Source organism: Taudactylus pleione, unplaced genomic scaffold (genome assembly GCF_031769625.1).
Source record: "Taudactylus pleione unplaced genomic scaffold, aTauple2 ptg001334l, whole genome shotgun sequence".
NCBI classification, from domain to species: domain Eukaryota; kingdom Metazoa; phylum Chordata; class Amphibia; order Anura; family Myobatrachidae; genus Taudactylus; species Taudactylus pleione.
This window is the reverse complement of record NW_028285734.1, coordinates 1,615,361-1,634,345: the sequence shown is the minus strand read 5'-3', so window position 1 is coordinate 1,634,345 and position 18,985 is coordinate 1,615,361. Positions and strand designations below refer to the sequence as shown.

Genomic DNA, 18,985 nt, shown 5'->3' with positions numbered 1-18,985 from the left:
TTTCCCTCCTTGGTACCTTATCTAGCAGTGCTCATCACAGTGACTGTAGGAGGAGACACTCATTGATTACATCTGTGTGTATGACATTTCCCTCCTTGGTACCTTGTTTAGCAGTGCTCATCACAGTGACTGTAGGCGGAGACACTCAGCGATTACACCTGTGTGTATGACATTTCCCTCCTTCGTACCTTGTTTAGCAGTGCTCATCACAGTGACTGTAGGCAGAGACACTCAGTGATTACACCTGTGTGTATGACATTTCCCCCCTTGGTACCTTGTTTAGCAGTGTTCATCACAGTGACTGTAGGAGGAGACACTCAGTGATTACACCTGTGTGTATGACATTTCCCTCCTTGGTACCTTGTTTAGCAGTGCTCATCACAGTGACTGTAGGCGGAGACACTCAGCGATTACACCTGTGTGTATGACATTTCCCCCCTTGGTACCTTGTTTAGCAGTGCTCATCATAGTGACTGTAGGAGGAGACACTCAGCGATTACACCTGAGTGTATGACATTTCCCGCCTTGGTACCTTGTTTAGCAGTGCTCATCATAGTGACTGTAGGAGGAGACACTCAGTGATTACACCTGTGTGTATGACATTTCCCTCCTTGGTACCTTGTTTAGCAGTGCTCATCACAGTGACTGTAGGAGGAGACGCTCAGCGATTACACCTGTGTGTATGACATTTCCCTCCTTGGTACCTTGTTTAGCAGTGCTCATCACAGTGACTGTAGGAGGAGACGCTCAGCGATTACACCTGTGTGTATGACATTTCCCTCCTTGGTACCTTGTTTAGCAGTGCTCATCACAGTGACTGTAGGCAGAGACACTCAGTGATTACACCTGTGTGTATGACATTTCCCTCCTTAGTACCTTGTTTAGCAGTGCTCATCACAGTGACTGTAGGCAGAGACACTCAGTGATTACACCTGTGTGTATGACATTTCCCTCCTTGGTACCTTGTTTAGCAGTGTTCTTCATAGTGACTGTAGGAGGAGACACTCAGTGATTACACCTGTGTGCATGACTTTTCCCTCCTTGGTACCTTATCTAGCAGTGCTCATCACAGTGACTGTAGGAGGAGACACTCATTGATTACATCTGTGTGTATGACATTTCCCTCCTTGGTACCTTGTTTAGCAGTGCTCATCACAGTGACTGTAGGCGGAGACACTCAGCGATTACACCTGTGTGTATGACATTTCCCTCCTTCGTACCTTGTTTAGCAGTGCTCATCACAGTGACTGTAGGCAGAGACACTCAGTGATTACACCTGTGTGTATGACATTTCCCCCCTTGGTACCTTGTTTAGCAGTGTTCATCACAGTGACTGTAGGAGGAGACACTCAGTGATTACACCTGTGTGTATGACATTTCCCTCCTTGGTACCTTGTTTAGCAGTGCTCATCACAGTGACTGTAGGCGGAGACACTCAGCGATTACACCTGTGTGTATGACATTTCCCTCCTTGGTACCTTGTTTAGCAGTGCTCATCATAGTGACTGTAGGAGGAGACACTCAGCGATTACACCTGTGTGTATGACATTTCCCTCCTTAGTACCTTGTTTAGCAGTGCTCATCACAGTGACTGTAGGCAGAGACACTCAGTGATTACACCTGTGTGTATGACATTTCCCCCCTTGGTACCTTGTTTAGCAGTGTTCATCACAGTGACTGTAGGAGGAGACACTCAGTGATTACACCTGTGTGTATGACATTTCCCTCCTTGGTACCTTGTTTAGCAGTGCTCATCACAGTGACTGTAGGCGGAGACACTCAGCGATTACACCTGTGTGTATGACATTTCCCTCCTTGGTACCTTGTTTAGCAGTGCTCATCATAGTGACTGTAGGAGGAGACACTCAGCGATTACACCTGTGTGTATGACATTTCCCTCCTTAGTACCTTGTTTAGCAGTGCTCATCACAGTGACTGTAGGAGGAGACTCTCAGTGATTACACCTGTGTGTATGACATTTCCCTCCTTGGTAACTTGTTTAGCAGTGCTCATCACAGTGATTGCAGGAGGAGACACTCAGCGATTACACCTGTGTGTATGACATTTCCCTCCTTGGTACCTTGTTTAGCAGTGCTCATCACAGTGACTGTAGGAGGAGACACTCAGTGATTACACCTGTGTGTATGACATTTCCCTCCTTGGTACCTTGTTTAGCAGTGCTCATCATAGTGACTGTAGGAGGAGACACTCAGCGATTACACCTGTGTGTATGACATTTCCCTCCTTAGTACCTTGTTTAGCAGTGCTCATCACAGTGACTGTAGGCAGAGACACTCAGTGATTACACCTGTGTGTATGACATTTCCCCCCTTGGTACCTTGTTTAGCAGTGTTCATCACAGTGACTGTAGGAGGAGACACTCAGTGATTACACCTGTGTGTATGACATTTCCCTCCTTGGTACCTTGTTTAGCAGTGCTCATCACAGTGACTGTAGGCGGAGACACTCAGCGATTACACCTGTGTGTATGACATTTCCCTCCTTGGTACCTTGTTTAGCAGTGCTCATCATAGTGACTGTAGGAGGAGACACTCAGCGATTACACCTGTGTGTATGACATTTCCCTCCTTAGTACCTTGTTTAGCAGTGCTCATCACAGTGACTGTAGGAGGAGACTCTCAGTGATTACACCTGTGTGTATGACATCTCCCTCCTTGGTAACTTGTTTAGCAGTGCTCATCACAGTGATTGCAGGAGGAGACACTCAGCGATTACACCTGTGTGTATGACATTTCCCTCCTTGGTACCTTGTTTAGCAGTGCTCATCACAGTGACTGTAGGAGGAGACACTCAGTGATTACACCTGTGTGTATGACATTTCCCTCCTTGGTACCTTGTTTAGCAGTGCTCATCACAGTGACTGTAGGAGGAGACACTCAGTGATTACACCTGTGTGTATGACATTTCCCTCCTTGGTACCTTGTTTAGCAGTGCTCATCATAGTGACTGTAGGAGAAGACACTCAGTGATTACACCTGTGTGTATGACATTTCCCTCCTTGGTACCATGATTAGCAGTGCTCATCACAGTGACTGTAGGAGGAGACACTGAGCGATTACATCTGTGTGTATGACATTTCCCTCCTTGGTAACTTGTTTAGCAGTGCTCATCACAGTGATTGCAGGAGGAGACACTCAGCGATTACACCTGTGTGTATGACATTTCCCTCCTTGGTACCTTGTTTAGCAGTGCTCATCACAGTGACTGTAGGAGGAGACACTCAGTGATTACACCTGTGTGTATGACATTTCCCTCCTTGGTACCTTGTTTAGCAGTGCTCATCACAGTGACTGTAGGAGGAGACACTCAGTGATTACACCTGTGTGTATGACATTTCCCTCCTTGGTACCTTGTTTAGCAGTGCTCATCACAGTGACTGTAGGCAGAGACACTCAGTGATTACACCTGTGTGTATGACATTTCCCTCCTTAGTACCTTGTTTAGCAGTGCTCATCACAGTGACTGTAGGCAGAGACACTCAGTGATTACACCTGTGTGTATGACATTTCCCTCCTTGGTACCTTGTTTAGCAGTGTTCTTCATAGTGACTGTAGGAGGAGACACTCAGTGATTACACCTGTGTGCATGACTTTTCCCTCCTTGGTACCTTATCTAGCAGTGCTCATCACAGTGACTGTAGGAGGAGACACTCATTGATTACATCTGTGTGTATGACATTTCCCTCCTTGGTACCTTGTTTAGCAGTGCTCATCACAGTGACTGTAGGCGGAGACACTCAGCGATTACACCTGTGTGTATGACATTTCCCTCCTTCGTACCTTGTTTAGCAGTGCTCATCACAGTGACTGTAGGCAGAGACACTCAGTGATTACACCTGTGTGTATGACATTTCCCCCCTTGGTACCTTGTTTAGCAGTGTTCATCACAGTGACTGTAGGAGGAGACACTCAGTGATTACACCTGTGTGTATGACATTTCCCTCCTTGGTACCTTGTTTAGCAGTGCTCATCACAGTGACTGTAGGCGGAGACACTCAGCGATTACACCTGTGTGTATGACATTTCCCTCCTTAGTACCTTGTTTAGCAGTGCTCATCACAGTGACTGTAGGCAGAGACACTCAGTGATTACACCTGTGTGTATGACATTTCCCCCCTTGGTACCTTGTTTAGCAGTGTTCATCACAGTGACTGTAGGAGGAGACACTCAGTGATTACACCTGTGTGTATGACATTTCCCTCCTTGGTACCTTGTTTAGCAGTGCTCATCACAGTGACTGTAGGAGGAGACACTCAGTGATTACACCTGTGTGTATGACATTTCCCTCCTTGGTACCTTGTTTAGCAGTGCTCATCACAGTGACTGTAGGCAGAGACACTCAGTGATTACACCTGTGTGTATGACATTTCCCTCCTTAGTACCTTGTTTAGCAGTGCTCATCACAGTGACTGTAGGCAGAGACACTCAGTGATTACACCTGTGTGTATGACATTTCCCTCCTTGGTACCTTGTTTAGCAGTGCTCATCACAGTGACTGTAGGCGGAGACACTCAGCGATTACACCTGTGTGTATGACATTTCCCTCCTTGGTACCTTGTTTAGCAGTGCTCATCATAGTGACTGTAGGAGGAGACACTCAGCGATTACACCTGTGTGTATGACATTTCCCTCCTTAGTACCTTGTTTAGCAGTGCTCATCACAGTGACTGTAGGAGGAGACTCTCAGTGAGTACACCTGTGTGTATGACATTTCCCTCCTTGGTAACTTGTTTAGCAGTGCTCATCACAGTGATTGCAGGAGGAGACACTCAGCGATTACACCTGTGTGTATGACATTTCCCTCCTTGGTACCTTGTTTAGCAATGCTCATCACAGTGACTGTAGGAGGAGACACTCAGTGATTACACCTGTGTGTATGACATTTCCCTCCTTGGTACCTTGTTTAGCAGTGCTCATCACAGTGACTGTAGGAGGAGACACTCAGTGATTACACCTGTGTGTATGACATTTCCCTCCTTGGTACCTTGTTTAGCAGTGCTCATCATAGTGACTGTAGGAGAAGACACTCAGTGATTACACCTGTGTGTATGACATTTCCCTCCTTGGTACCATGATTAGCAGTGCTCATCACAGTGACTGTAGGAGGAGACACTGAGCGATTACATCTGTGTGTATGACATTTCCCTCCTTGGTAACTTGTTTAGCAGTGCTCATCACAGTGATTGCAGGAGGAGACACTCAGCGATTACACCTGTGTGTATGACATTTCCCTCCTTGGTACCATGATTAGCAGTGCTCATCATAGTGACTGTAGGAGGAGACACTCAGCGATTACACCTGTGTGTATGACATTTCCCTCCTTAGTACCTTGTTTAGCAGTGCTCATCACAGTGACTGTAGGAGGAGACTCTCAGTGAGTACACCTGTGTGTATGACATTTCCCTCCTTGGTAACTTGTTTAGCAGTGCTCATCACAGTGATTGCAGGAGGAGACACTCAGCGATTACACCTGTGTGTATGACATTTCCCTCCTTGGTACCTTGTTTAGCAGTGCTCATCACAGTGACTGTAGGAGGAGACACTCAGTGATTACACCTGTGTGTATGACATTTCCCTCCTTGGTACCTTGTTTAGCAGTGCTCATCACAGTGACTGTAGGAGGAGACACTCAGTGATTACACCTGTGTGTATGACATTTCCCTCCTTGGTACCTTGTTTAGCAGTGCTCATCATAGTGACTGTAGGAGAAGACACTCAGTGATTACACCTGTGTGTATGACATTTCCCTCCTTGGTACCATGATTAGCAGTGCTCATCACAGTGACTGTAGGAGGAGACACTGAGCGATTACATCTGTGTGTATGACATTTCCCTCCTTGGTAACTTGTTTAGCAGTGCTCATCACAGTGATTGCAGGAGGAGACACTCAGCGATTACACCTGTGTGTATGACATTTCCCTCCTTGGTACCTTGTTTAGCAGTGCTCATCACAGTGACTGTAGGAGGAGACACTCAGTGATTACACCTGTGTGTATGACATTTCCCTCCTTGGTACCTTGTTTAGCAGTGCTCATCACAGTGACTGTAGGAGGAGACACTCAGTGATTACACCTGTGTGTATGACATTTCCCTCCTTGGTACCTTGTTTAGCAGTGCTTATCACAGTGACTGTAGGCAGAGACACTCAGTGATTACACCTGTGTGTATGACATTTCCCTCCTTAGTACCTTGTTTAGCAGTGCTCATCACAGTGACTGTAGGCAGAGACACTCAGTGATTACACCTGTGTGTATGACATTTCCCTCCTTGGTACCTTGTTTAGCAGTGTTCTTCATAGTGACTGTAGGAGGAGACACTCAGTGATTACACCTGTGTGCATGACTTTTCCCTCCTTGGTACCTTATCTAGCAGTGCTCATCACAGTGACTGTAGGAGGAGACACTCATTGATTACATCTGTGTGTATGACATTTCCCTCCTTGGTACCTTGTTTAGCAGTGCTCATCACAGTGACTGTAGGCGGAGACACTCAGCGATTACACCTGTGTGTATGACATTTCCCTCCTTCGTACCTTGTTTAGCAGTGCTCATCACAGTGACTGTAGGCAGAGACACTCAGTGATTACACCTGTGTGTATGACATTTCCCCCCTTGGTACCTTGTTTAGCAGTGTTCATCACAGTGACTGTAGGAGGAGACACTCAGTGATTACACCTGTGTGTATGACATTTCCCTCCTTGGTACCTTGTTTAGCAGTGCTCATCACAGTGACTGTAGGCGGAGACACTCAGCGATTACACCTGTGTGTATGACATTTCCCTCCTTAGTACCTTGTTTAGCAGTGCTCATCACAGTGACTGTAGGCAGAGACACTCAGTGATTACACCTGTGTGTATGACATTTCCCCCCTTGGTACCTTGTTTAGCAGTGTTCATCACAGTGACTGTAGGAGGAGACACTCAGTGATTACACCTGTGTGTATGACATTTCCCTCCTTGGTACCTTGTTTAGCAGTGCTCATCACAGTGACTGTAGGCGGAGACACTCAGCGATTACACCTGTGTGTATGACATTTCCCTCCTTGGTACCTTGTTTAGCAGTGCTCATCATAGTGACTGTAGGAGGAGACACTCAGCGATTACACCTGTGTGTATGACATTTCCTCCTTGGTACCTTGTTTAGCAGTGCTCATCACAGTGACTGTAGGCAGAGACACTCAGTGATTACACCTGTGTGTATGACATTTCCCTCCTTGGTACCTTGTTTAGCAGTGCTCATCATAGTGACTGTAGGCAGAGACACTCAGAGATTACACCTGTGTGTATGACATTTCCCCCCTTGGTACCTTGTTTAGCAGTGCTCATCATAGTGACTCTAGGAGGAGACACTCAGCGATTACACCTGTGTGCATGACATTTCCCTCCTTGGTACCTTATGTAGCAGTGCTCATCACAGTGACTGTAGGAGGAGACACTCAGTGATTACATCTGTGTGTATGACATTTCCCTCCTTAGTACCTTGTTTAGCAGTGCTCATCACAGTGACCGTAGGCGGAGACACTCAGCGATTACACCTGTGTGTATGACATTTCCCTCCTTCGTACCTTGTTTAGCAGTGCTCATCACAGTGACTGTAGGAGGAGACTCTCAGTGATTACACCTGTGTGTATGACATTTCCCTCCTTGGTAACTTGTTTAGCAGTGCTCATCACAGTGATTGCAGGAGGAGACACTCAGCGATTACACCTGTGTGTATGACATTTCCCTCCTTGGTACCTTGTTTAGCAGTGCTCATCACAGTGACTGTAGGAGGAGACACTGAGCGATTACACCTATGTGTATGACATTTCCCTCTTTAGTACCTTGTTTAGCAGTGCTCATCACAGTGACTGTAGGAGGAGACACTCAGTGATTACATCTGTGTGTATGACATTTCCCTCCTTGGTACCTTGTTTAGCAGTGCTCATCACAGTGACTGTAGGAGGAGACACTCAGTGATTACATCTGTGTGTATGACATTTCCCTCCTTGGTACCTTGTTTAGCAGTGCTCATCACAGTGACTGTAGGAGGAGACACTGAGCGATTACACCTGTGTGTATGACATTTCCCTCCTTGGTACCTTGTTTAGCAGTGCTCATCACAGTGACTGTAGGAGGAGACACTGAGCGATTACACCTGTGTGTATGACATTTCCCTCCTTGGTACCTTGTTTAGCAGTGCTCATCACAGTGACTGTAGGAGGAGACACTGAGCGATTACATCTGTGTGTATGACATTTCCCTCCTTAGTACCTTGTTTAGCAGTGCTCATCACAGTGACTGTAGGCGGAGACACTCAGCGATTACACCTGAGTGTATGACATTTCCCTCCTTGGTACCTTGTTTAGCAGTGCTCATCACAGTGTCTGTAGGAGGAGACACTCAGCGATTACACCTGAGTTTATGACATTTCCCTCCTTGGTACCTTGTTTAGCAGTGCTCATCACAGTGACTGTAGGAGGAGACACTCAGTGATTACATCTGTGTGTATGACATTTCCCTCCTTGGTACCTTGTTTAGCAGTGCTCATCACAGTGACTGTAGGAGGAGACACTGCGCGATTACACCTGTGTGTATGACATTTCCCTCCTTGGTACCTTGTTTAGCAGTGCTCATCACAGTGACTGTAGGAGGAGACACTGAGCGATTACACCTGTGTGTATGACATTTCCCTCCTTAGTACCATGTTTAGCAGTGCTCATCACAGTGACTGTAGGAGGAGACACAGAGCGATTACATCTGTGTGTATGACATTTCCCTCCTTAGTACCTTGTTTAGCAGTGCTCATCACAGTGACTGTAGGAGGAGACACAGAGTGATTACATCTGTGTGTATGACAGTTCCCTCCTTGGTACCTTGTTTAGCAGTGCTCATCACAGTGACTGTAGGAGGAGACACTCAGCGATTACATCTGTGTGTATGACATTTCCCTCCTTGGTACCTTGTTTAGCAGTGCTCATCATAGTGACTGTAGGAGGAGACACTCAGTAATTACATCTGTGTGTATGACATGTCTCTCCTTGGTACCTTATCTAGCAGTGCTCATCACAGTGACTGTAGGAGGAGACACTCAGTGATTACACCTGTGTGTATGACATTTCCCTCCTTGGTACCTTGTTTAGCAGTGCTCATCACAGTGACTGTAGGAGGAGACACTCAGCGATTACATCTGTGTGTATGACATTTCCCTCCTTGGTACCATGTTTAGCAGTGCTCATCACAGTGACTGTAGGAGGAGACTCTCTCAGTGATTACACCTGTGTGTATGACATTTCCCTCCTTGGTACCTTGTTTAGCAGTGCTCATCACAGTGATTGCAGGAGGAGACACTCAGCGATTACACCTGTGTGTATGACATTTCCCTCCTGAGTACCATGTTTAGCAGTGCTCATCACAGTGACTGTAGGCAGAGACACTCAGTGATTACACCTGTGTGTATGACATTTCCCTCCTTTGTACCTTGTTTAGCAGTGCTCATCACAGTGACTGTAGGAGGAGACACTCAGTGATTACACCTGTGTGTATGACATTTCCCTCCTTAGTACCATGTTTAGCAGTGCTCATCATAGTGACTGTAGGCAGAGACACTCAGTGATTACACCTGTGTGTATGACATTTCCCTCCTTGGTACCTTGTTTAGCAGTGCTCATCACAGTGACTGTAGGAGGAGACACTCAGTGATTACACCTGTGTGTATGACATTTCCCTCCTTGGTACCTTGTTTAGCAGTGCTCATCATAGTGACTGTAGGAGAAGACACTCAGTGATTACACCTGTGTGTATGACATTTTCCTCCTTGGTACCATGATTAGCAGTGCTCATCACAGTGACTGTAGGAGGAGACACTGAGCGATTACATCTGTGTGTATGACATTTCCCTCCTTGGTACCTTGTCTAGCAGTGCTCATCACAGTGACTGTAGGAGGATACACTGAGCGATTACACCTGTGTGTATGACATTTCCTCCTTGGTACCTTGTTTAGCAGTGCTCATCACAGTGACTGTAGGCAGAGACACTCAGTGATTACACCTGTGTGTATGACATTTCCCTCCATGGTACCTTGTTTAGCAGTGCTCATCATAGTGACTGTAGGCAGAGACACTCAGTGATTACACCTGTGTGTATGACATTTCCCCCCTTGGTACCTTGTTTAGCAGTGCTCATCATAGTGACTGTAGGAGGAGACACTCAGCGATTACACCTGTGTGCATGACATTTCCCTCCTTGGTACCTTATCTAGCAGTGCTCATCACAGTGACTGTAGGAGGAGACACTCAGTGATTACATCTGTGTGTATGACATTTCCCTCCTTAGTACCTTGTTTAGCAGTGCTCATCACAGTGACTGTAGGCGGAGACACTCAGCGATTACACCTGTGTGTATGACATTTCCCTCCTTGGTAACTTGTTTAGCAGTGCTCATCACAGTGATTGCAGGAGGAGACACTCAGCGATTACACCTGTGTGAATGACATTTCCCTCCTTGGTACCTTGTTTAGCAGTGCTCATCACAGTGACTGTAGGAGGAGACACTGAGCGATTACACCTATGTGTATGACATTTCCCTCCTTAGTACCTTGTTTAGCAGTGCTCATCACAGTGACTGTAGGAGGAGACACTCAGTGATTACATCTGTGTGTATGACATTTCCCTCCTTGGTACCTTGTTTAGCAGTGCTCATCACAGTGACTGTAGGAGGAGACACTCAGTGATTACATCTGTGTGTATGACATTTCCCTCCTTAGTACCTTGTTTAGCAGTGCTCATCACAGTGACTGTAGGAGGAGACACTGAGCGATTACACCTGTGTGTATGACATTTCCCTCCTTGGTACCTTGTTTAGCAGTGCTCATCACAGTGACTGTAGGAGGAGACACTGAGCGATTACACCTATGTGTATGACATTTCCCTCCTTAGTACCATGTTTATCAGTGCTCATCATAGTGACTGTAGGAGGAGACACAGAGCGATTACATCTGTGTGTATGACATTTCCCTCCTTAGTACCTTGTTTAGCAGTGCTCATCACAGTGACTGTAGGCAGAGACACTCAGTGATTACACCTGTGTGTATGACATTTCCCTCCTTGGTACCTTGTTTAGCAGTGCTCATCATAGTGACTGTAGGCGGAGACACTCAGCGATTACACCTGTGTGTATGACATTTCCCCCCTTGGTACCTTGTTTAGCAGTGCTCATCATAGTGACTGTAGGAAGAGACACTCAGCGATTACACCTGTGTGCATGACATTTCCCTCCTTGGTACCTTGTTTAGCAGTGCTCATCATAGTGACTGTAGGAAGAGACACTCAGCGATTACACCTGTGTGCATGACATTTCCCTCCTTTGTACCTTATCTAGCAGTGCTCATCACAGTGACTGTAGGCGGAGACACTCAGCGATTACACCTGAGTGTATGACATTTCCCTCCTTGGTACCTTGTTTAGCAGTGCTGATCACAGTGACTGTAGGAGGAGACACTGAGCGATTACACCTATGTGTATGACATTTCCCTCCTTAGTACCTTGTTTAGCAGTGCTCATCACAGTGACTGTAGGAGGAGACACTCAGTGATTACATCTGTGTGTATGACATTTCCCTCCTTGGTACCTTGTTTAGCAGTGCTCATCACAGTGACTGTAGGAGGAGACACTCAGTGATTTCATCTGTGTGTATGACATTTCCCTCCTTGGTACCTTGTTTAGCAGTGCTCATCACAGTGACTGTAGGAGGAGACACTGAGCGATTACACCTGTGTGTATGACATTTCCCTCCTTGGTACCTTGTTTAGCAGTGCTCATCACAGTGACTGTAGGAGGAGACACTGAGCGATTACACCTATGTGTATGACATTTCCCTCCTTAGTACCATGTTTAGCAGTGCTCATCATAGTGACTGTAGGAGGAGACACAGAGCGATTACATCTGTGTGTATGACATTTCCCTCCTTGGTACCTTGTTTAGCAGTGCTCATCAGAGTGTCTGTAGGAGGAGACACTCAGCGATTACACCTGAGTTTATGACATTTCCCTCCTTGGTACCTTGTTTAGCAGTGCTCATCACAGTGACTGTAGGAGGAGACACTCAGCGATTACATCTGTGTGTATGACATTTCCCTCCTTGGTACCTTGTTTAGCAGTGCTCATCGCAGTGACTGTAGGAGGAGACACTGAGCGATTACACCTATGTGTATGACATTTCCCTCCTTGGTACCTTGTTTAGCAGCGCTCATCACAGTGACTGTAGGAGGAGATACTCAGCGATTACACCTGCGTGTATGACATTTCCCTCCTTGGTACCATGTTTAGCAGTGCTCATCATAGTGACTGTAGGAGGATACACTCAGCGATTACACCTGTGTGTATGACATTTCCCTCCTTGGTACCTTGTTTAGCAGTGCTCATCACAGTGACTGTAGGAGGAGACACTGAGCGATTACACCTGTGTGTTTGACATTTCCCTCCTTAGTACCATGTTTGGCAGTGCTCATCATAGTGACTGTAGGAGGATACACTCAGCGATTACACCTGTGTGTATGACATTTCCCTCCTTAGTACCTTGTTTAGCAGTGCTCATCACAGTGACTGTAGGAAGAGACACTCAGCGATTACACCTGTGTGTATGACATTTCCCTCCTTGCTACCTTGTTTAGCAGTGCTCATCATAGTGACTGTAGGAAGAGACACTCAGCGATTACACCTGTGTGCATGACATTTCCCTCCTTGGTACCTTATCTAGCAGTGCTCATCACAGTGACTGTAGGCGGAGACACTCAGCGATTACACCTGTGTGTATGACATTTCCCTCCTTAGTACCTTGTTTAGCAGTGCTCATCACAGTGACTGTAGGCAGAGACACTCAGTGATTACACCTGTGTGTATGACATTTCCCCCCTTGGTACCTTGTTTAGCAGTGTTCATCATAGTGACTGTAGGAGGAGACACTCAGTGATTACATCTGTGTGCATGACATTTCCCTCCTTGGTACCTTGTTTAGCAGTGCTCATCACAGTGACTGTAGGAGGAGACACTGAGCGATTACACCTATGTGTATGACATTTCCCTCCTTGGTACCTTGTTTAGCAGCGCTCATCACAGTGACTGTAGGAGGAGATACTCAGCGATTACACCTGTGTGTATGACATTTCCCTCCTTGGTACCATGTTTAGCAGTGCTCATCATAGTGACTGTAGGAGGAGACTCTCTCAGTGATTACACCTGTGTGTATGACATTTCCCTCCTTGGTACCTTGTTTAGCAGTGCTCATCACAGTGACTGTAGGAGGAGACACTGAGCGATTACACCTGTGTGTTTGACATTTCCCTCCTTAGTACCATGTTTGGCAGTGCTCATCATAGTGACTGTAGGAGGATACACTCAGCGATTACACCTGTGTGTATGACATTTCCCTCCTTAGTACCTTGTTTAGCAGTGCTCATCACAGTGACTGTAGGAGGAGACACTCAGCGATTACACCTGTGTGTATGACATTTCCCTCCTTGGTACCATGTTTAGCAGTGCTCATCACAGTGACTGTAGGAGGAGACACTCAGTGATTACATCTGTGTGTATGACATTTCCCTCCTTAGTACCTTGTTTAGCAGTGCTCATCACAGTGACTGTAGGAGGAGACACTCAGCGATTACACCTGTGTGTATGACATTTCCCTCCTTGGTACCGTGTTTAGCAGTGCTCATCATAGTGACTGTAAACTCATACACACTAGACGATGTGTGCATGATCCGATATCTGCAGCGGTGGGCACGGCGGGGGTGCCGACCTTGGTAAGTGTATATACACTTACCGATGTCGGCCATGACAAACAACGGCAGCATGGCATCATAAACGATATCCCCAGATTTGGCTGCATGTACAGCCAGGAGTGCGCACCGTTAATCTTTCTATTATGGGATAGTAACGCGACTCCCCTCTGAATCCCCTACTTCCCGGGTAATGAGAGGTACCGGCAGCGCTCTTCTTCCCCCATCGGCTTGACATTTTCAGTCAGTTATTTTGATTTTCAGACAGGCATTTGAGCTTCTGGTACGGTGTATAAGGATGCTGCTGCTGAGAATTGTAGGTTCGTTGTACAGTCGCAGACGCAGGAGGTGCAGCTGCCAGTGTCTGAGATCATTACTGTCACCGGCAGCTGACACCTCTCTTGTTGGTTTGTAGGGTGACAGATTATGTATAAAGCTTCTGGCATCAGAACCCCCTAATGCCCCTCTCTGTTCTCTCTCAGTATCATGGTCTACAGCAGCGTAGACACCGGCTCTACCTGTCTGATGGCCCTGAAGAGTCCAGGCTCACAACCGGTTCTTTGCCTCCGGCTCAGCCCCAGCTACCTGTGTGCGGGGCTGCAAGACGGCACCTTGGCGCTGTACCCGCAGAACAAAGGTAAGGAGCGGGCGATGATTATGGTGTAAAGTTTTTCAAAAGTTCTCAGACCATCGCTGGTACTCTCAGGGTGTCGGTGCCCTTGTTCTTCAAATAAACAAAATCTTTGATGCTGCCGCCTGTCTCCGTATAATCTGGACGCAGAAATAAAGCGTGTACAGCTCTTTCTATACCGCTGTAACTGAGTGTGCGGCAGGTTTGGGATCGTGCACTGCATGTTGACGCTTATTAGTTTTATCTCTACCGTATGCAGGAACACGGCTGTGGGTTCTGAGCACAGTGTGGTTTAGATAACACGTAGCCAGGTTGCAGCTATGGCGCGTAATGTCGGAAGCTAGATCCGCTGACTTCTCTCCTCTCATTGGTCACTATCAGGCGGCCTGTGGGATCCTGAAAATTCCTCCACGGTGCGAGTTGGAACCAGCCCGATACGAGCGTTGTTAATTCTAGATGACTGTCTATGGGCGAGCTGCCGGAACCGTGTGACCGTGCTGGAGACGGAGCCCCTGAAAGTCCAGGTAATACCGTCCATGTGTGGACACGCCCAAATGATCGGTGCAAGAGCTGCTGGGCTGTGGCTCCTGGCAGTATGGCAATATTTTGCGGTTATGGGCAGAATGCAGACCCTCCCCGCCCCCCCCCCCCCCCCCAGCCATTATTCCTCTGCCACAGTCCTCTCTCTTGGTCACTTCTCTCCTGCGCTTTCATATCTTCATTTACAAACTAAGATTGCATCTATTAAATCTCCAAACTCTGCTGCTGACTGTTCCTAATGAATAATCCATCTCCAGCTCATGGGTATCCCGGGCACATGCCCGCATGAGAGGTCTTCCTGTAAATGGGGACTCATGAGAGGTCTTCCTGTCCAGCAGGTTTCCCGCAAGTAATGTGACCACTAGACTTAAGACATTCTCAGATCTGAACTACAAAACACACTGGGCCTGATTCAGAGCCCCTCGCAAAAAGCGAGCGCTCGCTCTGAATCAGGGCGTGTGGTTTTTTTTTTTTTGGTTGTGGCCTCTTGGCCGCTCGCATAGCTGTGGGTTACCAACCACAGCTTATGCGAGCAGCCATGATGATGGTCGCGATGGTCAAGACCATCACGACCATCGGGCTTGCGACGAGACCCTTGCGGTAGGGTCTCGTTGCCGCAAGCCCCAGTGGATTTCCTGCACTATTAGAGCAGGAAGTCCACCTACTGACATCACTAGTGATGTCAGTAGGGTCGCCCACAAACGGAGGCGTTCCTGCAGGAACGCCTCCGTTTGCTCAGCCACCCCCCTTCCCCACCTGCCAAACGGGGCAGCTCTCAATCAACATCGACAGCTGCCCATTTTGGATGCGAGCGGTGGAGCGAGTGCTTTTTGCGCTCGCTCCGGGACTCGCGCACGCGCAGTGTGCACGGGGCCACCATCGACCCGCTTGCGAGCGCATAGTGCTTGCGAGCGGGTCTCAATCAGGCCCACTGATCAGTGTTACCCTGATGATCCATTGCTGCTCTGTTACTAGTAATTATTTCCCCCATCGTTACAAGCATCTGAGGCTCCTCCCACATCCTTAGGATTATGTCCTGATTTCATCTCACATAGAAGTGCTGTGCGCTCATAAGCGGCCCGATCTTTTGGGACTGCGCATGCGCCGCGTCCGCAAACCCCGCCGAGCTACTGAAGTTCAGTCGCTACAGGGCTCGCAACAAGACGGGGCGGCTGTCGATGGTGACTGACAGCTTGACCCGTTTGTGGGCGGGTAGGGGGGGTCCGGACAAACGCAAGCGTTCCCTTAGGAACGCCTGGCGTTTGTAGGGAGGGCTAACTGACATCACTACTGATGTCAGTGGTGGACTTCCTGCTCTGTTAGAGCAGGAAGTCCACTCGGCCTTGCGGCAGCTAGACCCTACCGCAGGGTCTCGTCACAAGGCCGATGGTAGCAATTATCACGATGGTCTCCTGGCCGCTCACACAAGCTGTAGGTGGGCTCCCAAAGCTTTGCGAGCGGACGGAGGAAAAAAAAATGAAAAAAAATACGTCCACAGACCTAGCGAGCGGCCAGCGGCTAGCGAGCGGGTCTGAATCAGGGCCATAGGTCAATAAGCTGAGCCTGCAGCAACCAGCGTTACTATAAAATGGCCACACCCGTTTGTATAAATCCACCAATCCCCACGGAGCATTTCTGCAGGGTAAGTCTGCAAGTGCGTCAGTCACTACCTGCCTGTTGAATGGAATCTCTCGCCCTAACATAGCAATCTGCTGCAGAGGAATAAAGGACTGTGGTATATGACATGTACATATCAGTGATTACAGGCATAGCCTTCAGCTCAGTAATGCTAGGGGCTCATTCACCTTTGCGGTTGCCCAGCAGAGGGGCCTTATCTAATGAACATCGAGTCGGGGAAGAGCAGGATTATAGAGGCTGATTCACATGTGAAAGGTTTAGTAGAAAGAGAGAGATCATCGGGGGACAAAGGGAATTTACATCAACTATTAACAATGGGCCCCATTCACAGTTGGACGTTTATCGTATCCGCAGCTGCGAATTTGAATACAGCCGGGATTTGTACTAAGTCACCCACTGGCGGCTTCGCAATCCAAGCCGATGCATACAAAGGCACATCATCGGTCGCAGACCAGTCGATTATCGGACTACTGATTACCCTATGGTTGCGCAGAATGGCTGCCGTTACTGAGACGCTGGGCCATTTTTATGCGCCCGTGATTGCACGGGATGAGTTTTATAATAATGAACGTCCAATAAATCATCAGTTTTATAATGTTATTTATTATTATACCACATACAAATACTTATTATGGTATTTGTATGTGGTATAAGATGCAGCTATGGAAAGGTTTCAGATACATCCGGTGGTTATAATAATTAGTATATTGGTTCCTAAACAACACTTCAAATACATACATTGCAATAATATAAAAATAAAGCATTAAGTCACCAAAATGATGGCAGATAAAATTGGGAATAACAATATAAATGTCTCATTTCAAAGCAGCGACGCGTTTCACCGACATGATCCCCTCCCCAGGGTACTACAGCCCATGGGCAGCTGTATTCTCTCCCGTAACTGCGGAATACCCACCGGGCGCCAGCCTGACCACTTATGTCTATAGCGCCAGCATATTCTGTAGTGCTTTACAGTGCAGAAAGTATATATCCCATTATGGCCTACGGGTTACACTATACAATAACTTTGCATAGACGGGTCCTGCATAAGTGACATGGCAGCTCCCACAGGATATCCGATGTCTCCTTTATGATGAGATAGATATTATATAGCAGAATTGTACGTCAGCATTTCCTGTACTATGCTCGCATTGCAGACAGTGTAATGAGGCCCAGGAGACGGGAAGAGGGGCCTGGCGTAACCTCTCTCCGGCCGTCTGTGACCTCGCGCTTCCTGCCACAGCTTCCTCATTGCATAACTGACTGCTGGGGATCAAAGCTCTGTGGTCTCATTCAGAGCGGCAACCATCAGGAGCCTTTGGGGTCTATGTACTAAGCAGTGTTAGGAGACACAGGGCCTGATTCAGAGCCGCTCGTAAGCGGCCGCTCGTTCGCTCCGAGCGATGTTCGCACATCTGCGCATGCGTATGGGTTGTAATGCGCATGCGCCAATCTGTTAGTGCGGTCGGAAATCATGTGCTCGCAAAATAGCGAGTGCCTGCTAATTTGAGTGACAGGATGAGGCGTATGTGGGTGGTAACAGGGGAAGGAGCTTGAAAACGGGGAGTGGAGATCCGAACGCAGGCGTGCCAAACTGTCAAAACGGGCGTTTTAAGGGTGTGCATAATTAACAAAGCAGCGTCATCGACCACGTCACTTGGGTGTCTTTTAGTCTGAACTGCTCGCATGATTGCGGTAGGAAAATGCTACCTCAAGAATAGCGAGCAGTTCATACGCCTTTCGATGTACTCGATTAATCAAATAAATAGCGGAGATGACGTATGGTGCGAGTGGCCAAGGGGCGTCTTTACAAAAGAGCGAGCGCATGTTTCGCTCGCTCGGTCAGACATAGAAGCGTCAACAGACCGCAAACAGCGAGCGCTCAATTTAAATAGCCAGCCCCTTTTTCTGAACGAGCGTTCGCAAATAGCGTCCGGCTCTGAATCAGGCCCAGAGTGAAAAGTGATAAGAAAGAGATAAGGCGCCAGCCAATCAGCTCCCAACTGTCATTTTTCAAACACAGCCTGCGAGATGACAGTTGGGAGCTGATTGGCTGGCACCGTATCACTTTCTTATCACTTTTCACTCTGTCTCCTAACACTGCTTAGTATCTAGACCCCTTTGTACCACAAGGCAGGAGTACGATCATGACAATGGCGGGACCCGGTAGAAGACGTAGCTTTATAAAGTGTATATGCCCAGCCTTACTATATATACTTCATTTTCCAGCATCTCATCAGCTCACAGCAGGATATAACCAGCCGGCTGTGCGCTGTGACTGCCCCCCCCCCCCCCCCCCCGCCCCTTATTTTGGGGAATAGGTTATGTCGCCGGCGTCATGTTTAGTAACCGCTCGGGGAATGGCGCTCCGCTTCATTGAGCTTGGTCATTGCATAGTGTGG

General features: G+C 47.7%; 1 protein-coding gene across 4 annotated transcripts in view; it reads left to right on the top strand.

Annotated features, from left to right (window-relative positions):
- The window catches only part of ARHGEF10L (Rho guanine nucleotide exchange factor 10 like), a 154,900-nt gene that overhangs the window by 118,194 nt on the left and 17,721 nt on the right, over window positions 1-18,985 (top strand). For all 4 annotated transcript variants that reach the window (XM_088463237.1, XM_088463236.1, XM_088463234.1 and 1 more), the window contains 2 exons: window positions 14,257-14,411; window positions 14,787-14,929. In XM_088463237.1, the coding sequence (XP_088319363.1) occupies window positions 14,257-14,411; window positions 14,787-14,929 (298 nt within the window). The remainder of the gene's footprint in view (window positions 1-14,256; window positions 14,412-14,786; window positions 14,930-18,985) is intronic.